This window comes from Streptopelia decaocto (genome assembly GCF_964273445.1).
Source record: "Streptopelia decaocto genome assembly, chromosome: 29".
NCBI classification, from domain to species: domain Eukaryota; kingdom Metazoa; phylum Chordata; class Aves; order Columbiformes; family Columbidae; genus Streptopelia; species Streptopelia decaocto.
In genome coordinates this window covers 182,065-207,939 of record NC_138684.1, presented here as the reverse complement: position 1 = coordinate 207,939, position 25,875 = coordinate 182,065, and the positions used below count along the sequence as shown (strand labels likewise).

At 62.5% G+C, this 25,875-nt stretch overlaps 1 protein-coding gene across 2 annotated transcripts; it reads left to right on the top strand.

Moving 5' to 3' along the window:
- Positions 1–294: 294 nt before the first annotated feature.
- RASAL3 (RAS protein activator like 3) lies at positions 295–24,786 on the top strand (the record flags this gene model as incomplete). Of its 2 annotated transcripts, none has more annotated exons than XM_082073954.1 (18): positions 295–673; positions 2,167–2,264; positions 3,687–3,750; positions 7,644–7,726; positions 8,749–8,822; positions 8,898–9,030; positions 10,142–10,240; positions 11,364–11,903; positions 13,138–13,282; positions 13,860–14,004; positions 15,448–15,684; positions 16,703–16,904; positions 17,683–17,786; positions 18,957–19,242; positions 19,315–19,437; positions 20,759–20,958; positions 22,507–22,582; positions 24,574–24,786. In XM_082073954.1, the coding sequence occupies 18 exons, from the start codon at positions 295–297 to the stop codon at positions 24,691–24,693; spliced, it is 3,108 nt and encodes a 1,035-aa protein (XP_081930080.1). In that variant the 3' UTR covers positions 24,694–24,786. The 2 variants fall into 2 exon arrangements, with proteins under 2 accessions (XP_081930080.1, XP_081930079.1); XM_082073953.1 differs by having other exon boundaries at positions 18,954–19,242.
- Between the last annotated feature and the right edge of the window lie 1,089 nt (positions 24,787–25,875).

Below are 25,875 nucleotides of genomic sequence, written 5' to 3'. Positions count from 1 at the left end.
GTCCCTGGAGGGGGACACCCAAACTGGGGCACCCATATGGGTCCCTGGATGGGGACACCCAAATTGGAGCACCCATATGGGTCCCTGGATGGGGACACCCAAATTGGAGCACCCATATGGGTCCCTGGATAGGGACACCCATACCGGGACACCCCTCAGATGGGTGGGGGTTCCCCATTTGGCCTCCTCAGATGTGCCACCCAAACAGTGGTGACCACCCTGTGGGTGCCCACCCCACCCATGGGTGACGCGTCCTCCCCACCCCACAGGTGACACATCCCCCCCAACCCCCCGATGGACCTGGAGACCCCCCAACTTGTTCCCGATCCCCCCGCCCTGCTCAAGACCTACAAGTGGCGCACGGCAGCACCCATGGGTGACAGGGCCGGGTCTCCGGGGTCCCGGCGCTGGACGCGGCTGCAGGGCTGGAAACGCTCGTACAGCCACCCCGAGGCCGATGTCCCCAAGGAGGGGACGGGGACGGGGACAGCGCCGGGGGCACCCAAGGCCGGCGCCCGGCGGTCGCTGTTCCGACGGGCGTTCTCGGCGCCCAACAAGGGGCCGGCGGAGCCGCGGGCGCCCGAGGGTGCCAGGAGCACCCTGCACAAGTACCTGCGCTCGGTGGGGCGGAGGAGGGGACAGACGGACGGCGGGGGAGGGGACAAGGGGACAGGTATGGGGGGGAGGGTGATGGGTGGGGGGTGATAACCATGGGTGATTGATTGGGGGGATGGGTGATTGATTGGGGGGATGGGTGATTGATTAGGGGTGATGGGAGATGATGGGTGGTGGGTTGAGGGTGATGGGTGGGGATTGATAATGATGGGTGATTGATTAAGGGTGATGATGGGTGGGGGAGTGATAATGATGGGTGATTGATTAGGGATGATGGGATATGATGGGTGGTGGGTCGAGGGTGATGGGTGGGGGTGATAATGATGGGTGATTGATTAGAAGTGATGGGTGATTGATTAGGGGTGATGGGAGATGATGGGCGATGGGTTGAGGGTGATGAGTGGGGGTTGATAATGATGTGCGATTGATTAGGGGTGATGGGTGATTGATTAGAGGTGATGGGTGATTGGTTAAGGGTGATGGGTGATGATGGGTGGTGGGTTGAGGGTGATGGGTGGGGGGTAATAACCATGGGTGATTGATTGGGGTGATGGGTGATTGATTAGGGGTGATGGGAGATGATGGGTGGTGGGTTGAGGGTGATGGGTGGGGATTGATAATGATGGGTGATTGATTAAGGGTGATAATGGGTGGGGGAGTGATAATGATGGGTGATTGATTAGGGATGATGGGAGATGATGGGTGGTGGGTCGAGGGTGATGGGTGGGGGGTGATAACGATGGGTGATTGATTAGAAGTGATGGGTGATTGATTAGGGGTGATGGGAGATGATGGGCGATGGGTTGAGGGTGATGAGTGGGGGTTGATAATGATGTGCGATTGATTAGGGGTGATGGGTGATTGATTAGAGGTGATGGATGATGATGGGTGGTGGGTTGAGGGTGATGGGTGGGGGGTAATAACCATGGGTGATTGATTGGGGTGATGGGTGATTGATTAGAGGTGATGGGTGATGATGGGTGGTGGGTTGAGGGTGATGGGTGGGGGGTAATAACCATGGGTGATTGATTGGGGTGATGGGTGATTGATTAGAGGTGATGGGTGGTTGATTAGGGCTGATGGGTGATTGATTAGGTCTGATGGGTGGTTGATTAGGGCTGATGGGTGATGATGGGTGGTGGGTTGAGGGTGATGGGTGAGTGTAATAATGATGGGTGATTGATTAGGGGTGATGGGTGATGATGGGTGGTGGGTTGAGGGTGATGGGTGGGGGGTAATAACCATGGGTAATTGATTAGGGGTCATGGGTGGGGGCTGATAATGATGGGTAATTGATTAGGGGTCATGGGTGGGGGGTGATAACAATGGGTAATTGATTAGGAGTCATGGGTGGGGGGTGATAACGATGGGTGATGAGTCGAGGGTGATGGGTGATAAGGATGGGTGATGAATTAGGGTCGATGGTGGCACCTCCATGGCCACATGTCCCACAGTGGCCACAGCCACACGTCCCATCACCACCACAGCACCCATGGGTGACAGGGGCCCCGTGAGCACCCAGTGACCCCTGACACCCCCCTGTCCCCCCAGGCAGCACCCACGGGCCGTCACCCGATGGCCCCGTGTGGGACGTCACCCACTGCTCGCTGGCGGACGGACACCTGGTGCTGCTGGGACGGGACGAGGAGGTGAGGACATGGGGACACGAGTCCCCTGGGTGACCCGTGGGTGACCCGTGGGTGTCCCATGGGTGCTGGGTGACCTGTGGGTGCCCCATGGGTGCTGGGTGACCCATTGGAGACTTGTGGGTACTGGGTGACCCATTGGAGACTTGTGGGTGCTGGGTGGCCTGTGGGTGCCCCATGGGTGCTGGGTGACCCATTGGAGACTTGTGGGTGCTGGGTGGCCTGTGGGTGACCCATGGGTGCTGGGTGACCCATTGGAGACTTGTGGGTGCTGGGTGGCCTGTGGGTGCCCCATGGGTGCTGGGTGACCCATTGGAGACTTGTGGGTGCTGGGTGGCCTGTGGGTGACCCATGGGTGCTGGGTGACCCATGGGTGTCCCATGGGTGCTGGGTGGCCTGTGGGTGACCCGTGGGTGCTGGGTGACCCATGGGTGTCCCATGGGTGCTGGGTGGCCTGTGGGTGACCCGTGGGTGCTGGGTGACCCGTTGGAGACTTGTGGGTGCTGGGTGGCCTGTGGGTGCCCCGTGGGTGCCCCTTGGGTGCTGGGTGATCTGTGGGTGCCCCGTGGGTGCCCCATGGGTCCTGGGTGCCCCATGGATGCTGGGTGTCCCATGGGTGCCGGCTGACCCATGGGTGCTGAGTGACCTCTGGGTGACCCGTGGGTGTCTTGTGGGTGCTGGGTGCCCCGTGGGTGCTGGGTGACCAATGGGTATCCTGTGGATGCCCCGTGGGTGCTAGGTGACCCATGGATGCCCTGTGGGTGCTGAGTCACTCATGGGTGCCCTGTGGGTGCCCCGTGGGTGCTGGGTGATATGTGGGTGCCCCGTGGGTACTGGGTGGCCTGTGGGTGCCCCATGGGTGCTGGGTGATATGTGGGTGCCCCGTGGGTACTGGGTGGCCTGTGGGTGCCCCATGGGTGCTGGGCGATATGTGGGTGCCCCGTGGGTACTGGGTGGCCTGTGGGTGCCCCATGGGTGCTGGGTGATATGTGGGTGCCCCGTGGGTACTGGGTGGCCTGTGGGTGCCCCGTGGGTGCCCCATGGATGCCCAGTGGGTGCTGGGTGCCCCATGGGTGCTGGGTGGCCTGTGGATGACTTGTGGGTGCTGGGTGATATGTGGGTGCCTCGTGGGTGCTGGGTGACCCGTGGGTGACTTTTGGGTTCTGGGTGACCCGTGGGTGCCCCATGGATGCCCTGTGGGTGCTGGGTGCCCCATGGGTGCTGGCTGACTCGTGGGTGCCCTGTGGGTGACATGTGGATGCTGGGTGACCCGTGGATGTCCCCTGAATGCTGGATGTCCCGTGGGTGCTGGGTGACCTGTGGGTGACCTGTGGGTGCCCCATGGATGCTGGGTGTCCCATGGGTGCCCCGTGGGCGCCCTGTGGGTGCCGCTGCCACTGATTCCTGACCCCCCCGTGTCCGCAGACTCTGAGCAGCAACAGGACCCGCACCGACAGCTCCGTGTCCGACGGCGCCCGCAGGGACCCCGGTGAGCGAGTCGGCCCCGCGCCGGTGCCGCGGGGGGTGGGACGTGCCGGTGTGAGCCCGTGGGCTGCGTGCTGTGCACCGCGCCGGGGGCCATGCGGTCGTGCGCCCTGCACCGTGCACCATCACCATACCCTGTGCGCCGTGTGCTCGTGCACCGCGGCCGCGCATTGTGCCGTGCACCACGCGGTCATGTGGATGGCACCGTGGATGTGCCATACAGCGTGCGTTGTGCCGCGCTGTGCACCATGCACCGCACCACACACCATACACTGTGCACCATGCACCGCACCACGCATTGTGCCTTGTGCCGCGCCGTGCACCATGCACCACACCATGCACCATGCATTGTGCCTTGTGCCGCGCTGTGCACCATGCACCGCACCATGCACCATGGACTGTGCCTTGTGCCGCGCTGTGCACCATGCACCGCACCATGCACCGTGCCTTGTGCCGCGCTGTGCACATGCACCGCACCATGCACCATGCACTGTGCCTTGTGCCACGCCGTGCACCACGCACCACACCACGGACCATGCACTGTCCCTTATGCCATGCCGTGCACCATGCACCACGCCATGCACCATGCACCATGTGCTGTGCACCATGCACCGTGCACCATGCACCACGCAGTATGCACTGAGCACCATGCACCATGCCTTGTGCCACGCCGTGCACCATGCACCACCCCACACACCATGCACCTTGTGCTGTGTACCATGCACCACACCATGCACCATGCACCGTGCCTTCTGCCACGCTGTGCACCATGCACCATACCACGCACCATGCACCATGCACTGTGCTTTGTGCCACGCCGTGCACCATGCACCACACCACACACCATGCACTGTGCACCATGCACTGTGCACCGCACACACCATGCACCGTGCACTGTGCACCATGCACTGTGCACCATGCACCACACACACCATGCACTGTGCACCATGCACTGTGCACCATGCACCACACACCATGCACTGTGCACCATGCACTGTGCACCATGCACCACACACCATGCTACATGCACCATGCACTGTGCACCACGCACCGCACACCACGCACTGTGCACCATGCACTGTGCACCACACACACCATGCACTGTGCACCATGCACTGTGCACCACGCACTGTGCACCACGCACCGCACCACGCACCATGCACTGTGCACCACGCACCGCACCACGCACCATGCACTGTGCACCATGCACTGCACACCATGCACCGCACCACAGCGCACACCATGCGCTGTGCACCATACACCACGCACCATGCACTGTGCACCACGCACCACACCACACACACCATGCACTGTGCACCATGCGCTGTGCACCATGCACCACACACCGCACCACACAACGCACCATGCACTGTGCACCATGCACCACACCACACACACCACGCACTGTGCACCACGCACTGTGCACCACGCACTGTGCACCATGCACTGTGCACCATGCACTGTGCACCATGCACCACACACACCATGCACTGTGCACCATGCGCTGTGCACCATGCACCACGCACCACACCACACCACGCACCATGCACTGTGCACCATGCACCACACCACACACACCACGCACTGTGCACCACGCACCACACCACACACCATGCACTGTGCACCATGCACCATACACCATGCGCTGTGCACCATACACCATGCGCTGTGCACCATACACCATGCGCTGTGCACCATGCACCACACACCATGCACTGTGCACCATGCACCATGCGCTGTGCACTGTGCACCACGCACCATGCGCTGTGCACCATGCACTACACCACACACCACACACCATGCACTGTGTACTGTGCACCACGCTCCATGCCATGCACCACGCCGTGCACCAAGCCGTCACCCGGAGGAAGCGCGGGGTGCGCGGCCCCTGACGCCGTCACCGTCACGGTCACCGTCACCGCTTCCTCTGCGCTGCTGCGTCGGCTGATCCTGGTGATAACGGTGTTGGGCTCCTTCCTCCCCGCGCCCCTCGCTGGTGGCACCGGAGCCGTGGGGCGCTGGGTGCTGGGTGCCGTGTAGGGAGGTGAGGGACGCCCATGGGTGCTCGGCGTCACGGCATCGCCGCAGCGGGGTGAGCACCCACATGGGGCACTAGGGCAGGGTAGATCGCTCTGCCCCCTCCTCCCCGGCACCCATGGGCACCCATCAGCACCTATAGGCACGCACAAGCACCCACGAGCACTCACAAGCACCCACGAGCACTCACGAGCACTCACAAGCACCCACGAGCACTCACGAGCACTCACAAGCACCCACGAGCACCCACGAGCACTCACAAGCAACTATGAGCACTCACAAGCACCCATGAGCAACCATGATCACCTGTGAGCACCCACGAGCACTCACAAGCACCCACGAGCACTCACAGGCACCCATTATCACCTGTGAGCACCCACGAGCACCCACGAGCACTCACAAGCACCCACAAGCACTCACAAGCACCCACGAGCACCCATGAGCACTCACAAGCACCCAGGAGCACCCACGAGCACTCACAAGCAACCATCATCACCTGTGAGCACCCACGAGCACTCACAGGCACCCACGAGCAACCATGATCACCTGTGAGCACCCACAAGCACCCACGAGTACCCAGGAACATCCATGAGCACTCACAAGCAACCATGATCACCTGTGAGCACCCACGAGCACTCACAAGCACCCATGAGCACCCACGAGCACCTGTGAGCACCCACAAGCACTCACAAGCACCCACGAGCACCCACAATCACCTGTGAGCACCCACGAGCACCCACAAGTACTCACAAGCACCCACGGGCACCCGCAAGCTCTCACAAGCACCCACGAGCACTCACAAGCAACCACGATCACCCACGAGCACCCATGAGCACCCACAAGCACCCACGGGCACCCACGATCACCTGTGAGCACCCACGAGCACCCACAAGCACTCACAAGCACCCATGGGCACCCATGAGCACCCACGAGCACCCACAATCACTCACAAGCACCCACGAGCACCCACGATCACTCACAAGCACCCACGATCACTCACAAGCACCCATGAGCATGCACAAGCACCCATGAGCACTCACAAGCAACCATGATCACCCACGAGCACCCACGAGCACCCATGAGCACCCACGGGCACCCACGATCACCTGCGAGCACCCACGAGCACCCACAAGCACTCACAAGCACCCATGGGCACCCATGAGCACCCACGAGCACCCACAATCACTTACAAGCACCCACGAGCACCCAGGACAACTCACAAGCACCCACGATCACTCACAAGCACCCATGAGCATGCACAAGCACCCATGAGCACTCACAAGCAACCATGATCACCCACGAGCACCCATGAGCACCCACAAGCACCCACGGGCACCCACCATCACCTGTGAGCACCCACGAGCACCCACAAGCACTCACAAGCACCCATGGGCACCCACGAGCACCCACGAGCACCCACAATCACTTACAAGCACCCACGAGCACCCAGGACAACTCACAAGCACCCACGATCACTCACAAGCACCCATGAGCATGCACAAGCACCCACGAGCAACTGTGAGCACCCACGAGCACTCACAAGCACCCATAAGCACCCAGGAGCATCTATAAGCACCCATGAGCACGTATAAGCACCCATGAGCACTCACATGCACCTATAAGCACCCAGAAGCATCTATAAGCACCCACGATCACGTATAAGCACCCACAAGCACCCACGAACACCCACACCTGTGGTGCAGACACGGGGAGGACTCAGCACCCAGAACCGGACGCCTGGGTCCTTCCTCCAGCCTTACGCTTCCCCAAGGGGGGGGTTACGGGTGCATCGGGTCCCCCCCCAAACACCAGCGCGGCGTTGGGTGCTGGGTGCTGCTCTAACACCGGGTGCCCCCCCAGACCCCGACGAGCGGAGCAACCGCGGTGCCGCGAGAAGCACCGAGAGCGACACGTCGCCCACCTCCCAGTTCAGCAACGTCAAGGTGGGTCCCCCCCTCATTCCCTGATATGGGGACCCCCTCATCCCATGGCACCCACGGTACCCTGGGGAGGCAGCCAGGGCACCCACGATACCATGGGGAGGCACCCAGGGCACCCACGATACCATGGGGAGGCACCTATGGCAACCACGGTACCATGGGGAGGCACCCATGGCACCCATGACACCCTAGGGAGGCACCTATGGCAACCACGGTACCATGGGGAGGCACCCAGGGCATCCATGGCATCCTGGAGAGGCACCCATGGCACCTGGGGAGGCACCCACGGTACCCACGATACCAGGGAGAGGCACCCATGGCACCCATGATACCAGCGGGAGGCACCCAGGGCACCCACAATACCATGGGGAGGCACCCATGGCACCCACAACACCAGGGGGAGGCACCTATGGCACTCATGGTACCCTGGAGAGGCACCCATGGCACCCTAGGGAGGCACCCATAGCACCCATGGCATCCTGGATAGGCACCCATGGCACCCTAGGGAGGCACCCATAGCACCCATGGCATCCTGGAGAGGCACCCATGGCACCCTAGGGAGGCACCCATAGCACCCATGGTGCCCTGAATAGGCACCCGTGGCACCCTAGGGAGGCACCCATAGCACCCATGGTGCCCTGGATAGGCACCCATGGCACCCTAGGGAGGCACCCATAGCACCCATGGCATCCTGGATAGGCATCCATGGCACCCTAGGGAGGCACCCATAGCACCCATGGCATCCTGGAGAGGCACCCATGGCACCCATGGCACCCATGGCATCCTGGAGAGGCACCCATGGTACCCTAGGGAGGCACCCATAGCACCCATGGTGCCCTGGATAGGCACCCGTGGCACCCTAGGGGGGCACCCATAGCACCCATGGCATCCTGGAGAGGCACCCAGGGCACCTTCAATAGCCACCCGTGGCACTCATGGCACCCTAAACAGGCACTCATTCCCAGGGCGCTCATCCGCACCCATGGGTGCTACAGCACCCACCTCCTCTGCCGTTCCCCACCCAGGGTTTGCTGTGGAAGAGGCTCCGGGAGCGCAAGGTTCGCGGTGTCGCCAAAGCGGAGCCGGTGGCCACCGAGAGGTGAGGGTGGGTGGGTGGGTGGGGGGGTGGGTGGGGGTCAGGGTGGGGGTGTGGGTGACGGCGCTGTCCCCGCAGGGTCCCCAGCCGCAGCGGGTCGCGGGAGTCGCTGCTGCCGGCGCCCAGCGCGGCCGAGCTGGACCTGAGCGGCGCCGACGTGGTGGTGCGGCCCGTGCACGGCAGTGTGGTGGGGGAGAGGTTCTGCTTCCAGGTAACGGCGCGGGCGGGGGGGCCTGGGGAGGCACCCAGGGCACCCACGACACCAGGAGGAGGCACCTATGGCACCTGTGGTACCATGGGGAGGCACCCATGGCACTCACGGTACCAGGGGGAGGCACCCATGGCATCCTGGAGAAGCACCCATGGCACCCTGGGGAGGCACCCATGGCACCCATGATACCATGGGGAGGCACCCAAGATACCCTGGGGAGGCATCCACGACACCAGGGGGAGGCACCCATGACACCCACAGTACCATGGGGAGGCACCCATGGCACTCACTATACCAGGGGGAGGCACCCATGGCACTCACGGTACCATGGGGAGGCACCTATGGCACCCATGATACCATGGGGAGGCACCCAGGGCACTCACGGTACCCTGGGGAGGCACCCATGGCTCCCATGATGCCATGGGGAGGCACCTATGGCACTCACGGTATCCTGGAGAGACACCCATGGCACCCTAGGGAGGCACCCATAGCACCCATGGTGCCCTGGATAGGCACCCGCGGCACCCTAGGGAGGCACCCATAGCACCCATGGCATCCTGGAGAGGCACCCAAGGCACCTAAGGCATCCTGGAAAGGCATCCAGAGCACCCAGGGCACCCATAGCACCCATGGCACCCTAGGGAGGCACCCATGGCACCCATGGCATCCTGGAGAGGCACCCAGGGCACCTTCAATAGCCACCCATGGCACTCCTGGCACCCTAAACAGGCACCCATGGTGCTCAGGAGAGGCACCCAGGGCACCCTAAAAGGGCACCTAAGGCACCCTGGGGCACCCCAGGCACCCTAAAGGCTCACACAGGGCACCCTGGAGGGGACATGGAGGGGACATGGGGGACCCCCTGGTGTCATGGGTGCCTCCCTAGGGTATTGTGGGTGCCCTGGGTGCCTCTCCAGGATGCCATGGATGCCCTGGGTACCATGGGTGCCATAGGTGTCTCCCTCTGGTGTCGTGGCACCCAGGGCACCCTGGCATCACAAAGGGGCACCCAGAGCACCCTGCGCAGGGTCCCCCCCGCTGAGTGCCCCAAAAGGACACCCCGGTGCCCCCCAGGCACCCATGGGTGCCGCAGCCACCCCGCTGTCCGCAGGTGATCACGGGCGAGGGCAGCCGCTCCTTCGGCTGCGCGTCCCTGGCCGAGCGCGACCGCTGGATCGAGAACCTGCGCCGCACCGCACAGCCCAACAAGGTGGGACATGGGGACAGCGTGGGGACAGCGTGGGGACAGCGTGGGGACAGCGTGGGGACACCCCAGGGACACCCCTGGGACACCCTTGGGACACCCTTGGGACACCTCAGAACACCACGGGGACACCCCTGGGACACCCTTGAACACCATGGGGACACCCCTGAGACACCCCTGGGGACACCCCTGGGGACACCTCAGAACATCATGGGGACACCTCAGGACACCACAGGGACACCCCTGGGACACCCTGGAACACCATGGGGACACCCTGGTTGGCCGCTCCTGTCCCCTGAGGGCTTAGTTGTCCCCCCATGTCCCCTCCTGTCCTTCCATGGCCTTTCCATCCCAACGTGTGTCCTTCTGTCCCCCTTGTCCCCTCCTGTCCCTCCATGTCCCCTCCATGTCCACTCCTGTCCCTCCATGCCCCCTCCAAGCCCATGTGTCCCCTCCATGTCCCCTCCATGTCCCCTCCATGTCCCTCCCGTCCCTCCAAACCCACATGTGTCCCTCTGTCCTCCATGTCCCCTCCATGTCCCCTCCTGTCCCTCCATATCCCATCCAACCCCACGGGTGTCCCTCTGTCCCCCACGTCTCCTTCTGTCCCTCCAACCCCATATGTGTCTCTCTGTCCCTCCATGTCCCCTCCTGTCCCTCCATGTCCCCTCCTGTCCCTCCAACCCCACACGTGTCCCTCTGTCCCCCACGTCCCCTCCTGTCCCTCCATGTCCCATCCAACCCCACGTGTGTCCCTCTGTCCCCCACGTCTCCTTCTGTCCCTCCAACCCCATGCATGTCCCTCTGTCCCCCATGTCCCCTCCTGTCCCTCCATGTCCCCTCCATGTCCACTCCTGTCCCTCCATGCCCCCTCCAAGCCCATGTGTCCCCTCCATGTCCCCTCCATGTCCCTCCTGTCCCTCCTGTCCCTCCAAACCCACATGTGTCCCTCTGTCCTCCATGTCCCCTCCTGTCCCTCCATATCCCATCCAACCCCACAGGTGTCCCTCTGTCCCCCACGTCCCCTCCTGTCCCCACCTCCCCCCAGCATTACCCACCCACCACCCCTCAATCCTCCCCCCGATCCCCCCACGTCCCCCTTGTCCCCTTACATCCCCAACCCCACCAGGACAACTGCGAGCGGCTGGAGCTGGCGCTGAGCCTCTGGGTGTACGAGGGCCGCGACCTGCCCCCGCGCCGCCGCCTGCGCTGCCACCTCCAGCTGGATGGGACCCTGTTCGCCCGCACCACGGCCAAGGCGGCCGGCGCCGACGGCGAGCTCTTCTGGGGCGAACTCTTCCAGTTGGCCGCCCTCCCGCCCGCCCGCGCCCTCACGCTCGCCCTGTGCCGCGACGACCACCCCGCTCCCCCAGTGGCCACCGTCACCGTCCCCTTGGCCGAGCTGGCGGCCGCCGGGCAGCCCCTGGAGCGCTGGTACCAGCTGAGCGGTGCCGGCGGCGCCGGCGAGCGGGCGCCCTCGGTGCGGGTGCGCGGGCGCTACCGGGAGGTGCGGGTGTTGCCAATCGTGCGCTACAAGGAGTTGGCTGAGTTCATCACCTTCCACTACCGGGAGCTGTGTGCCCGGTTGGAACCCGCCATCGCCCTGCGGCACAAGGAGGAGCTGGCCGGGGCGCTGGTCCGCGTCCTGCAGAGCACCGGGAAGGCCAAGGTGGGGTGGGCGGTGGATATGGGGGTGTGGGGAGGTGGGTGCTGTGGGGATGGTGGTTGGGGTGGGATGGGGGTGAGATGGATGTGGTGGTTGGGGTGGGATGGACAGCATGGGTTGAGTGTGGCTGGAGAGGTGGGGTGGGGTGGGATTGGTGGGATAAGATGGGATGGGTTGGGATACTATGGGATTGGTGGGATGGTGTGGAAGAGCTGGGTTGGGTTGGGATGGGATGGAAGAGTTGGGTGGGGATGGGATGGAAGAGTTGGGATGGGATGGGATGGATGGGCTGGGCTGGGATGGGATGGGATGGAAGAGCTGGGTTGGGATGGTAGAGTTGGGTTGGGTTGAATTGGGTTGTGTTGGGGACAGGATGGGATGGATGAGTTGGGTTGAGATGGGATGGGCTGCAATTTCTGGGATGAGATGGGATGGGATGGAAGAGTTGGGTTGAGTTGGGTTGGGGTGAGTTGGGATGGAAGAGTTGGGTTGTGTTGGGATGGGTTGGGATTGGTGGGATAAGATGGGATGGAAGAGTTGGGGTTGTGTGGGACAGGGTGGAAGAGCTGGGCTGGGTTGCATCGGGTTGGGTTGGGATGGGATGGAAGAGTTGGGTTGGAATGAGCTGGGTTGGAATGGGATGGATGAGTTGGGTTGGGATGGGATTGGTAGGATAAGATGGGATGGAAGAGTTGGATTGGGGTGAGTTGGGTTGGGATGGGTTGGGATTGGTGGAATGGATTGGGATGGAAGAGTTGGGTTGTGTTGGGACAGGATGGGATGGAACAGTTGGGTTGAGATGGGATAGGACAGGATGGAAGAGCTGGGTTGGGTTGTATTGGGTTGGGATGGGATGGGATTGGTGGGATGGGATGGAAGATTTGGGTTGGGATAGGACGGGATGGAAGAGCTGGGTTGGGTTGCATTGGGTTGAGCTGGGATGGGATGGAAGAGCTGGGGTGAGATGGGATGGAAGAGTTGGGTTGGGATGGGATAGGACAGGATGGAAGAGCTGAGTTGGGTTGCATTGGGTTGAGTCGGGATGGAAGAGTTGGGGTGGGACAGAATGGAAGAGTTGGGTTGGATTGGGTTGGGTTGGGTTGGGATGGGATTGATGGGTTGGGATTGGTGGGATGGGACATGCAATTTGGAGGAGCTCCTGGCACTTCCCAGGTGGGCTGCTCGCGGCTGTTTGTGGCCGTGGGTGCCCACCAAGCCCACGGTGCCCACCCGGCAGGAGTTCCTCATCGACCTGGGGGTGGCCGAGCTGGACCGCTTCGACGACCGCGAGGCGCTGATCTTCCGGGAGAACACGCTGGCCACCAAGGCCATCGACGAGTACATGAAACTGGTGGGGGGCAAGTACCTCCAGGACACACTGGGTAGGTCTTCATGGGACATTACGGGGTGTGGGACATCCTGGGGGTGACATCACAGGGTGTCATGGCGTGCAGGACGTGGGCAGAGCAAGACGGGGTTGTAGGACATCCCCATGGGGACGTCATGGGGGTTTGACACAGCCATGGTTGTGGATTGGTAGGATAAGATGGGATGGAAGAGTTGGATTGGGGTGAGTTGGGTTGGGATGGGTTGGGATTGGTGGGATGGGTTGGAATGGAAGAGTTGCGTTGTGTTGGGACAGGATGGGATGGAACAGTTGGGTTGAGATGGGATAGGACAGGATGGAAGAGCTGGGTTGGGTTGTATTGGGTTGGGATGGGATGGGATTGGATGGAAGATTTGGGTTGGGTTGGGATAGGACGGGATGGAAGAGCTGGGTTGGGTTGCATTGGGTTGGGATGGGATGGGATTGGTGGGATGGGATGGAAGATTTGGGTTGGGTTGGGATAGGACGGGATGGAAGAGCTGGGTTGGGTTGCATTGGGTTGAGTTGGGATGGGATGGAAGAGTTGGGGTGAGATGGGATGGTTGTCTTACGGGTTGTCCCTTGGTGTCCAGGTGAGGTGGTGGCCCGGCTCTGCACCTCAGGTGAGAGCTGTGAGGTTGATCCCGGTAAATGCGCCGGGCTTGACCTCACCGACAACCAGAACAACCTGCGGCAGGTGTGTGAGGAGACCTTCCAGCGCATTGCCGGCTCCGGAGAGTGAGATACCGCCCTGAGCACACGGGGGGACGCGGGGGTGGCCACGGGGGTGGGCAATGGGGGAGCCACGGGGTGGGCACCAGCACCAGGGGGACCTGGGGACAAGTTTGGGGACAGGGATGGGCACCATCCATTGGATGGACACGGGGATGGGCACCTGAAAGGACCTGGGGACAAGTTTGGGGACTGAGATGGGCACCATCCATGGGATGACTTGGGGATGGGCACCTGGAAGGATGTGGGGACAAGTTTGGGGACAGAGATGGGCACCATCCATTGGAATGGACATGAGGACGGGCAACAGGAAGGACCTGGGGACAAGCTTGGGGACAGAGATGGGCACCATCCATGGGATGGACACAAGGACAGGCACCGACAACCAGAACAACCTGCGGCAGGTGTGTGAGGAGACCTTCCAGCGCATTGCCGGCTCCGGAGAGTGAGATACCGCCCTGAGCACACGGGGGACGCGGGGGTGGCCACGGGGGTGGGCAATGGGGGAGCCACGGGGTGGGCACCAGCCGGGGACAAGAAGGATGGGCACCATCCATTGGAATGGACATGAGGACGGGCAACAGGAAGGACCTGGGGACAAGCTTGGGGACAGAGATGGGCACCATCCATGGGATGGACACAAGGACAGGTACCAGAAGGACCTGGGGACAAGTTGGGGGACTGAGGTGGGCACCTTGGGACAAGATGGAGGTCAAGGATAGACACCACCATGGACATGAGGACAGATACCAGGAAGGACCTGGGGACAAGTTTGGGGACTGAGATGGGCACCATCCATGGGATGGACATGGGGATGGGAACCCAGAAAGATCTGGGGACAAGCTTGGGGACAGGGATGGGCACCGTCCATTGGATGGACACGGGGATGGGCACCTGGAAGGACATGGGGACTAGTTTGGGAACAGAGATGGGCACCATCCATGGAATGGACATGGGGATGGGAACCCAGAAAGATCTGGGGACAAGCTTGGGGACAGGGATGGGCACCATCCTTTGGATGGACATGGGGATGGGCACCTGGAAGGACCTGGGGACAAGCTTGAGGACAGAGATGGGCACCATCCATTGGATGGACACGGGGATGGGCACCAGGAAGGACCTGGGGACAAGTTTGGGGACTGAGATGGGCACCATCCATGGGATGGACATGGGGATGGGCACCTGGAAGGACCTGGGGACAAGCTTGGGGACAGAGCTGGGCACCATCCATGGGATGGACACGAGGACAGGTACCAGAAGGACATCGGGACAAGTTTGGGGACAGAGATGGGCACCATCCATTGGATGGACACTGGCATGGGCACCAGGAAGGACCTGGGGACAACCCTCTGGACAAGCCCCACCATGGTGGACACCACATCCCCCAACACGTCACGGTGTCCACGGGGGTGACTCCAGGGCCACCCACCGCGGTGTCTCTCCCCACAGCTCCTTCCCGGCCGAGCTGGGCGAGATCTTCGCGGCCTGGCGCCAGGCCTGCGCGGCGCGGGCCAAGGCGGCCATCGGGCAGCGCCTGGTCTCGGCCTCCCTGTTCCTGCGCTTCCTGTGTCCCGCCATCATGTCCCCCAGCCTCTTCGGCCTGGTCCAGGAGTACCCCAGCGAGGCCACCGCCCGGACCCTCACGCTGGTGGCCAAAGTCATCCAGAACCTGGCCAACTTCACCACGTACGGCACGGCGTGGAACCGGCGGGGAGGGACGACCCCGTGGGGTGGTGGGGACGTCACCGATGGGCTGTGTGGCACCTGCCGTGGGCAGTCACGGGGCAGTGGGGTTGTCCCCAACGTGTCATGGAGCTGTAGTGTGGTCCCCAACATGCTATGGGGCAGTAGGTTCTCCCCAAAATGCCATGGGGCAGTAGGTTGTCCCCAAAGTGCTATGGACAAGCAAGGGCATCCCCAATATGCCATGGGGCAGTAGGTTGTCCCCAACATGCCACGGACAAGCAGGGTTGTCCCCAACATGCCATGGGGCAGTAGGTTGTCCCCAACATGCCATGGACAAGCAGGGATGTCCCCAACATGCCATGGGGCAGTAGGTTGTCCCCAACATGCCATGGACGAGGAGGGATGTCCCCAACATACCATGGGGCAGTAGGTTGTCCCCAACATGCCATGGGGCAGTAGGTTGTCCCCAACATGCCATGGGGCAGTAGGGACGTCCCCAACATACCATGGGGCAGTAGGGACGTCCCCAACATGCCATGGACAAGCAGGGATGTCCCCAACACGCCATGGGGCAGTAGGTTGTCCCCAAAGTGCTATGGACAAGCAAGGACATCCCCAACACGCCATGGGGCAGTAGGTTGTCCCCAACATGTCATGGGGCAGCAGGGATGTCCCCAACGTGCCATGGGGCAGTAGGTTGTCCCCAACATGCCATGGACGAGGAGGGATGTCCCCAACATACCGTGGGGCAGTAGGTTGTCCCCAACCATACTGTGGGGCAACAGAGATGTCCCCAACATGCCATGGACAAGCAGAGATGTCCCCAACTTGCCATGGGGCAGCAGGGTTGTCCCCAACACGTCATGGAGCAATAGGGTTGTCCCCAACGTGGTCTGGCCCATGACTGGTGGTGGCCCACAACCACATGGTGGCCCACAACCGTGGTGGTTGCCCATGACCACGGTGGTGGCCCAGGCCACCCTCTGGCCCCCACGTCACCAGCCACGATGGTCCCCAGGTTTGGCGAGAAGGAGGCCTACATGGGCTTCATGAACGAGTTCCTGGAGCACAACTGGGGCGCCATGACGACCTTCCTGCAGAGCGCGGCCAACCCCGAGGGCAGCGGCCACATGGCCACCTACGACGGCTACGTGGACCTGGCCCTGGAGCTCGCCACCCTCCACCTCCTCCTCTGCGACATCTTCTCCAGCCTGGACCAGGTGCTACTGTCCGTTTGTCCCCAGCAAGTCTTAAGAGATGCTTCTGGTCCTGGTTCATGGGATGGTTCTGTTCCCAATTGGATTTAGGGGATAGTTCTGGTCCCAGTTGGATTTAGGGGGTAGTTCTGGTCCTAGTTGAGTTTAGGGGATGGTTCTGGTCCAAGACAGCTTTAGGGGATAGTTCTGGTCCCAGTTGGGTTTAGGGGATGGTTCTGGTCCCAGTTCATGGGACGGTTCTGGTCCCAGTTGGGTTTAGAGGATGGTTCTGGTCCCAGTTCATGGGATGGTTCTGGTCCCAGTTGGGTTTAGAGGATGGTTCTGGTCCCAGTTCATGGGACGGTTCTGGTCCCAGTTGGGTTTAGGGGATGGTTCTGGTCCCAGTTGGGTTTAGAGGATGGTTCTGGTCCCAGTTGGGTTCATGGGACGGTTCTGGTCCCAGTTGGGTTTAGGGGATGGTTCTGGTCCCAGTTGGATTTAGGGGATGGTTTTGGTCCCAGACGGGTTTAGGGGATGGTTCTGGTCCCAGTTGGATTTAGGGGATAGGTCTGGCTCTAGTTGGGTTTAGGGGATGGTTCTGGTCCCAAATGAGTCAAGGGGATAGTTCTGGTCCCAGTGGCTCTGAGGTCACCCAGGCCCAGGCCGGGCTCAGGACCCGGGTCCAATCCCAGCACGACACGTGTTGCCCAGTCCTTCTCTCCACAAGCGGAGCTGGTGACCACCGTCCCATGGATGTCACCTGCCCTCTTGTCCCCATCGTGTCCCTGTCTCACCCTGACAGGCCACCCAGCAGGAGCTGGAGCCCCTTCCCACCATCCTTGCGGCCATCAGGGACGGGACCCCTGTCCCCGTGTCCGTCCGGCTCAGCTCCACCGTGGAGCAAAGGTACCAACAGGACGATGGGGACACATGGGACCAAGGGGGCCGTGTGGGGCCGGGTGACACTGGGCTGGGTCTGGTCCTGGGTGGGTTGGTTCTGGACTTGGTTGGGATCAGGGGGATGCCGGTGCAGATCGAGTTTGGGGTGACTGGTCCCACTTGGGTTCAGGGGATGGTTCTGGTACCTGATGGGTTGAATGGATGGGTGTGGTCCAGGTAGGGGATGGGTCTGGTCCCAGTTCATGGGATGGTTCTGGTCTAAGTTGGGTTCAGGGGATGGTTCTGGTCTCAGCCAGGTTTAGAGGATGGTTCTGGTCCCAGTTCATGGGATGGTTCTGGTCCCAGCTGGATTTAGGGGATAGTTCTGGTTCCAGTTCATGGGACGGTTCTGGTCCCAGCTGGGTATAGAGGATGGTTCTGGTCCCAGTTCATGGGATGGTTCTGGTCCCAGCTGGGTTTAGGGGATGGTTCTGGTCCCAGTTCATGGGATGGTTCTGGTCCCAGTTGGATTTAGGGGATGGTTCTGGTCCCAGTTCATGGGACGGTTCTGGTCCCAGACGGGTTTAGGGAATGGTTCTGTCCCAGTTCATGGGATGGTTCTGGTCCCAATTGGATTTAGAGGATGGTTCTGGTCCCAGTTGGATTTAGGGGATGGTTCTGGTCCCAGCTGGGTTTAGGGGATGGTTCTGGTCCCAGTTGAGTTTAGGGGATGGTTCTGGTCCCAGTTGGATTTAGGGGGTAGTTCTGGTCCCAGCTGAGTTTAGGGGATGGTTCTGGTCCCAGTTGAGTTTAGGGGATGGTTCTGGTCCAAGCCAGGTTTAGGGGATAGTTCTCGTCCCAGTTCATGGCACAGTTCTGGCCCCAGCTGGGTTTAGGGGATGGTTCTGGTCCCAGTTCATAGGATGGTTCTGGTCCCAGTTGGGTTTAGGGAATAGTTCTGGTCCCAAATGAGTTTAGGGGATGGTTCTGGTCCTAATTGGATTTAGAGGATGGTTCTGGTCCCAGTCAGTTTTAGGGGATGGTTCTGGTCCCAGTGGCTCTGAGGTCGCCCAGGCCCAGGCCGGGCTCAGCACCCGGGTCCAATCCCAACACGGCACATGTTGCCCGTGGTCCTGGTCGAGCTCAGGGCGCCCCCGGTCCCTCCCGGCTCTACCACCACCCCGTGTCCCCCAGCAGCCCGTCCGAGAGCTCTAAGCCCGGCTTTGTGCCCCCGCGCGCCCTCAGCAAGCTCGGTCCCCTGGTCAAGAGCCAGTCCCTCACCAGCGTCCGCCGCGCCCGCGCTCGGGACGACACCCCGGAACCCGACCCGTCGCCGTCACCGAGCCGGCAACGCCGGCACGTGCAGCGCGCCCAGAGCGTCCCGGCGCGGGGCAAGCGGCCAAGCAAGATCAGCGGCGCCGGGCACGCGGCCGAGCCGCCCGCCGGCATCGAACCGCCGGCCCTCGGCAGCCGGGACGCGCCGGTGAGTCGCGGTGGGCGCCGCGGTGGCCTGGCGGTGGGTGATGGGTGCTGATGGGTGCCGGCGGTGCCGTAGGGCCGGGGGAAGCTGCGGTTGTCGGCGTCGTTGCCGCGCAAGTCCACGGTGCCGTGGCAGAGGTACGCGGAGGACGCGGCGGTGGGAACCGGGGAGCTGTTTGGCATCCGGCCGCTGGAGAAGGTAACGCCGGGGTGGCACCTGAAGAGTGGGGTGATGGCACCTGAATGGTGGGGGGGTGACATGCAAACCCATGGGGTGGTGGCACCCAAACCCATGCGATGGTGGCACCTGAACCACTGGGGGGTGACACCCAAACCCATGGGATGGTGGCACCTAAACCCATGGGGTGGTGACACCTGAACCCTCAGGGTGGTGGCACCCAAACCCATGGGGTGGTGACACCTGAACCCTCAGGGTGGTGGCACCCAAACCCATGGGGTGGTGGCACCCAACCCCTGGGCTGGTGGCACCTGAATGGTGGGGGGTGACACCCAAACCCATGGCGGGGTGACACCCAAACCCCTGGGGTGGTGACACTTGAATGACTGAGGGGTGACACCCAAACCCATGGGGTGGTGGCACCTGAATGGTGGGGGGTGACACCCAAACCCATGGGGGGCTGGCACCTAAACCCATGGGATGGTGGCACCTGAATGACTGAGGGGTGACACCCAAACCCATGGGGTGGTGACACTCAAACCCTCAGGGTGGTGACACCCAACCCCTGGGCTGGTGGCACCTAAACCCATGGGGTGGTGGCACCTGAACCCTCAGGGTGGTGGCACCCAAACCTATGGGATGGTGGCACCTGAATGACTGAGGGGTGACACCCAAAGCCCTGGGGTGGTGACACCAAACCCCCTGGGGTGGTGACACCCAAATCCCCAGGGTAGTGGCACCCAGACCCATGGGGTGGTGACACCCAAGCCCATGGGGTGGTGACACCCAAAGCTCTGGGGTGGTGACACCAAACCCCCAGGGGTGGTCACACCCAAACCCTTGGGGTGGTGACACCCAAACCCATGGGGTGGTGGCAGTTGAACCCCCCGGGTCTTGACACCCAAACCCTTGGGGTGGTGACACCCAAAGCCCTGGGGTGGTGACACCAAACCCCCTGGGGTGGTGACACCCAAAGCCCTGGGGTGGTGACACCAAACCCCCTGGGGTGGTGACACCCAAATCCCCAGGGTAGTGGCACCCAGACCCATGGGGTGGTGACACCCAAACCCATGGGGTGGTGACACCCAGACCCATGGGGTGGTGGCACCCAAACCCATGGGGTGGTGGCACCCAAACCCTCAGGGTGGTGGCACCCAAACCCCTGGGGGGATGACACCCAAACCCATGGGGTGGTGACACCCGAACCCTCAGGGTGGTGACACCTGAACCCATGGGGTGGTGGCACCCAAGCCCATGGAGTGATGCCACTCAGCCCCATGTGGCGGTGCCACCAAACCCCTCCGGGTGCCCCATTGTCCCCACGTCCCATGGTTGTCCCCAGCACGGGTGGCTGCTGGAGCAGCTGCAGCAGGAGGTGGCGGAGCAGCGGGAGCGGCTGCGGGTGACGGGGACGCGGGTGACGGAGCTGGAGGGGACACAGCGGGGGCTGCGCCAGGAGCAGGGGCAGCACCGGGACCTGCTCCAGCGCCTGCGCATGCAGCTGGATGAGGCCACCGCGCGGGCCGCACATCTGGGCGCCAGGTACGGGGGGTGGGGGTCCCCAACATCTGGGGGACACACAACAGTGGGTCCCTGAGGATCCCAAAGCCCGGGGTGCCCCAAATGTCTGGGAACCCCCAAACAGTGGGTGTCCCAAACTCATGGGGTGGTGGCACCTGAACCCCCAGGGTGGTGGCACCCAAACCCATGGGGTGGTGGCACCTGAACCCTCAGGGTGGTGACACCCAAACCCTTGGGGTGGTGACACCCAAACCGTTGGGGTGGTGGCACCTGAACCCCCAGGGTGGTGACACCCAAACCCATGGGGTGGTGGCACCTGAACCCTCAGGGTGGTGGCACCCAAACCCATGGGGTGGTGGCAGCTGAACCCCCAGGGTGGTGGCACCCAAACCCTTGGGGTGGTGACACCCAAACCTGTGGGGTGGTGGCACCTGAACCCCCATGGGGTGGTGACACTCAAACCCATGGGGTGGTAGCAGCTGAACCCCCAGGGTGGTGTCACCCAGACCCATGGGGTGGTGACACCCAAACCCCTGGACCTTCTGGTGTGTCCCCAAACCCTGAGGATCCCAAACCCCGGGGTGCCCCAAACATCTGGGAACCCCCAAACAGTGGGTGCCCCAAACCCATGGGTGCCCCAAACCCATGGGTGCCCCAACCTCATGGGTGCCCCAAACCCCTGATCACCCCAATCCCACGGGTGCCCCAAACCTCCAAGTACCCCAAACTCCATGGGTGCCCCAAACCTGGGTGCCCCACACCAGTGGGTGCCCCAACATCATGGGTGCCCCAAACCCCTGATCACCCCAATCCTATGGGTGCCCCAAATCCATGGGTGCCCCCAACCCCCTGATCACCCCAATCCTATGGGTGCCCCAAATCCATGGGTGTCCCCAACCCCCTGATCACCCCAATCCTATGGGTGCCCCAAATCCATGGGTGCCCCAACATCATGGGTGCCCCCAACTCCTGATCACCCCAATCCTATGGGTGCCCCAAATCCATGGGTGCCCCAAACCCCCTAGTACCCCAAATCCATGGGTGCCCCAACCTCATGGGTGCCCCAACCCCCTGATCACCCCAATCCTATGGGTGCCCCAAATCGGTGGGCGACCCCAACCCCTGATCACCCCAATCCTATGGGTGCCCCAAAACCATGGGTGCCCCAAACCCCTGATCACCCCAATCCTATGGGTGCCCCAAAACCATGGGTGCCCCAAACCCCTGATCACCCCAATCCCATGGGTGCCCCAAATCAGTGGGCACCCCAAACCCCCAAGTACCCCAAATCCATGGGTGCCCCAAACCCCTGATCACCCCAATCCCATGGGTGCCCCAAATCGGTGGGTGCCCCAAACCCCCAAGCACCCCAAATCCATGGGTGCCCCCAACCCCCTGAGCAGCCCAACCCCCTGTGTGCCCCGAACCTCTGAGCACCCCAAACTCCATGGGTGTCCCCAATCCCCCCTGGGTGCCCCCAAACCCCTGGGTGCCCCCCACCAATGGGTCCCCCCCCATGTCGGGGTCCCCCCCATGTTGGGGTCCCCCCCATATCGGGGTCCCCCCCAGGCTGACGGCGGCCGAGGGCGCCAGGAGGACGGACCTGGAGCGGCTGAAGAGCAGCGAGGAGAAGAACCGGGAGCTGGTGAGAGCCTGGGGACACCATGGGGACACCCTGGGGACATGGTCATGGGGACACTTTGGGGACATGGTCATGGGGATGGCGGGGCCATGGGGACACTTGGGGTCACAGTCACAGGGATGTCAGGGCCATGGGGACACTTGGGGACAACAGGGACATGGGGACACGGTCATGGGGACACTTGGGGTCGCAGTCACAGGGATGTCAGGGCCATGGGGACACTTTGGGGACAACAGGGACACTTTGGGGACACTTGGGGACATGGCCATGGGGGTGACAGGGTCATGGGGACACTTGGGGACAACAGGGACATGGGGACACGGTCATGGGGACACTTGGGGACATGGTCATGGGGGTGACAGGGCCATGGGGACACTTGGGGACAACAGGGCCATGGGGACACGGTCATGGGGACTCTTGGGGACATGGTCATGGGGATGGCAGGGCCATGGGGACACTTGGGGACAACAGGGACATGGGGACACGGTCATGGGGACACTTGGGGACATGGCCATGGGGATGGCAGGGCCATGGGGACACTTGGGGACATGGCCATGGGGACACTTGGGGACATGGTCATGGGGATGGCGGCGCCATGGGGACACTTGGGGTCACAGTCACAGGGATGTCAGGGCCATGGGGACACTTGGGGACAACAGGGACATGGGGACATGGTCATGGGGACACTTGGGGTCGCAGTCACAGGGATGTCAGGGCCATGGGGACACTTTGGGGACAACAGGGACACTTTGGGGACACTTGGGGACATGGCCATGAGGGTGACAGGGCCATGGGGACACTTGGGGACAACAGGGACATGGGGACACGGTCATGGGGACACTTGGGGACATGGTCATGGGGATGGCGGGGCCATGGGGACACTTGGGGTCGCAGTCACAGGGATGTCAGGGCCATGGGGACACTTTGGGGACAGCAGGGACACTTGGGGACACTTGGGGACATGGCCATGGGGGTGACAGGGCCATGGGGACACTTGGGGACAACAGGGACATGGGGACATGGTCATGGGGACACTTGGGGTCGCAGTCACAGGGATGTCAGGGCCATGGGGCCACTTGGGGACAACAGGGACATGGGGACACGGTCATGGGGACTCTTGGGGACATGGTCATGGGGATGGCGGGGCCATGGGGACACTTGGGGTCACAGTCACAGGGATGTCAGGGCCATGGGGACACTTGGGGACAACAGGGACATGGGGACACGGTCATGGGGACACTTGGGGTCGCAGTCACAGGGATGTCAGGGCCATGGGGACACTTTGGGGACAACAGGGACACTTTGGGGACACTTGGGGACATGGCCATGGGGGTGACAGGGCCATGGGGACACTTGGGGACAACAGGGACATGGGGACACGGTCATGGGGACACTTGGGGTCACAGTCACAGGGATGTCAGGGCCATGGGGACACTTTGGGGACAACAGGGACATGGGGACACGGTCATGGGGACTCTTGGGGACATGGTCATGGGGATGGCGGGGCCATGGGGACACTTGGGGTCACAGTCACAGGGATGTCAGGGCCATGGGGACACTTTGGGGACAACAGGGACACTTTGGGGACACTTGGGGACATGGCCATGGGGGTGACAGGGCCATGGGGACACTTGGGGACAACAGGGACATGGGGACACAGTCATGGGGACACTTGGGGTCACAGTCACAGGGATGTCAGGGCCATGGGGACACTTTGGGGACAACAGGGACATGGGGACACGGTCATGGGGACTCTTGGGGACATGGTCATGGGGATGGCGGGGCCATGGGGACACTTGGGGTCACAGTCACAGGGATGTCAGGGCCATGGGGACACTTGGGGACAACAGGGACATGGGGACACGGTCATGGGGACACTTGGGGTCACAGTCACAGGGATGTCAGGGCCATGGGGACACTTGGGGACAACAGGGACATGGGGACACGGTCATGGGGACACTTGGGGTCGCATTCACAGGGATGTCCCCCCCCAGGAGAGGCGGCTGTCGGCGCTGGAGCGGGAGCTGCGCGGTGTCACCTCCACGGTGTCACCTCCGACCAGGACACATCGCCGGGGGTGGGACGAGAGCGGTGACGATGCCACCAGCGTGTGACCGGCTGTCCCCAGCGTGTCCCCCGCGGTCACCGTGGCCACCCGGGTGGGTGGCACGTGGGGTGTCCCCTCCACGGGTAATAAACGGTGTTGGTGTCACTGGGAGGAGGTGATTGGTTGGGTCTTGTCACCGCGAGGGGCGCTGTCCCCAATGGTGGCCTGTGACCTGGGGATGTGGCCATGGGGGTGGCAGGGCCATGGGGACACTTGGGGACATGGCCATGGGGACACGGTCATGAGGACGCTTGGGGACATGGTCATGGGGACACTTGGGGAAATGGCCATGGGGGTGACAGGGCCATGGGGACACTTGGGGACATGGTCATGGGGATGGCAGGGTCATGGGGACACTTTGGGGACAACAGGGTCATGGGGACAAGGCCATGGGGACACTTGGGGACATGGCCATGGGGACACTTTAGGGACAACAGGGACATGGGGACACGGTCATGGGGACACTTGGGCACGTGGTCATGGGGACACTTGGGGACGTGGCCGTGGGGGTTACAGGGCCATGGGGACACTTTGGGGACAACAGGGCCATGGGGACAACAGGGACATGGGGACGTGGCCATGGGGACACAGTCATGGGGACACTTGGGCACATGGTCATGGGGACACTCGGGGACATGGCCATAGGGGTGGCAGGGCCATGGGGACACTTTGGGGACATGGCCATGGGGACACTTGGGGACGTGGCCATGGGGACACAGTCATGGGGACACTTGGGCACGTGGTCATGGGGACACTTGGGGACGTGGCCGTGGGGGTGACAGGGCCATGGGGACACTTGGGGACAACAGGGACATGGGGACACTTGGGGACGTGGCCATGGGGGTGACAGGGTCATGGGGACACTTTGGGACATGGTCATGGGGACACTTGGGGACGTGGCCATGGGGGTGACAGGGCCATGGGGACACTTGGGGACGTGGCCATGGGGACACAGTCATGGGGACACTTGGGGACGTGGCCATGGGGACACCTGGGGACATGGTCGTGGGGGTTACAGGGCCATGGGGACACTTTGGGGACAACAGGGACATGGGGACAACAGGGACATGGGGACACGGTCATGGGGACACTTGGCACACTTGGGCACATGGTCATGGGGACACTCGGGGACATGGCCATGGGGGTGACAGGGCCATGGGGACACTTGGGGACATGGTCATGGGGACAC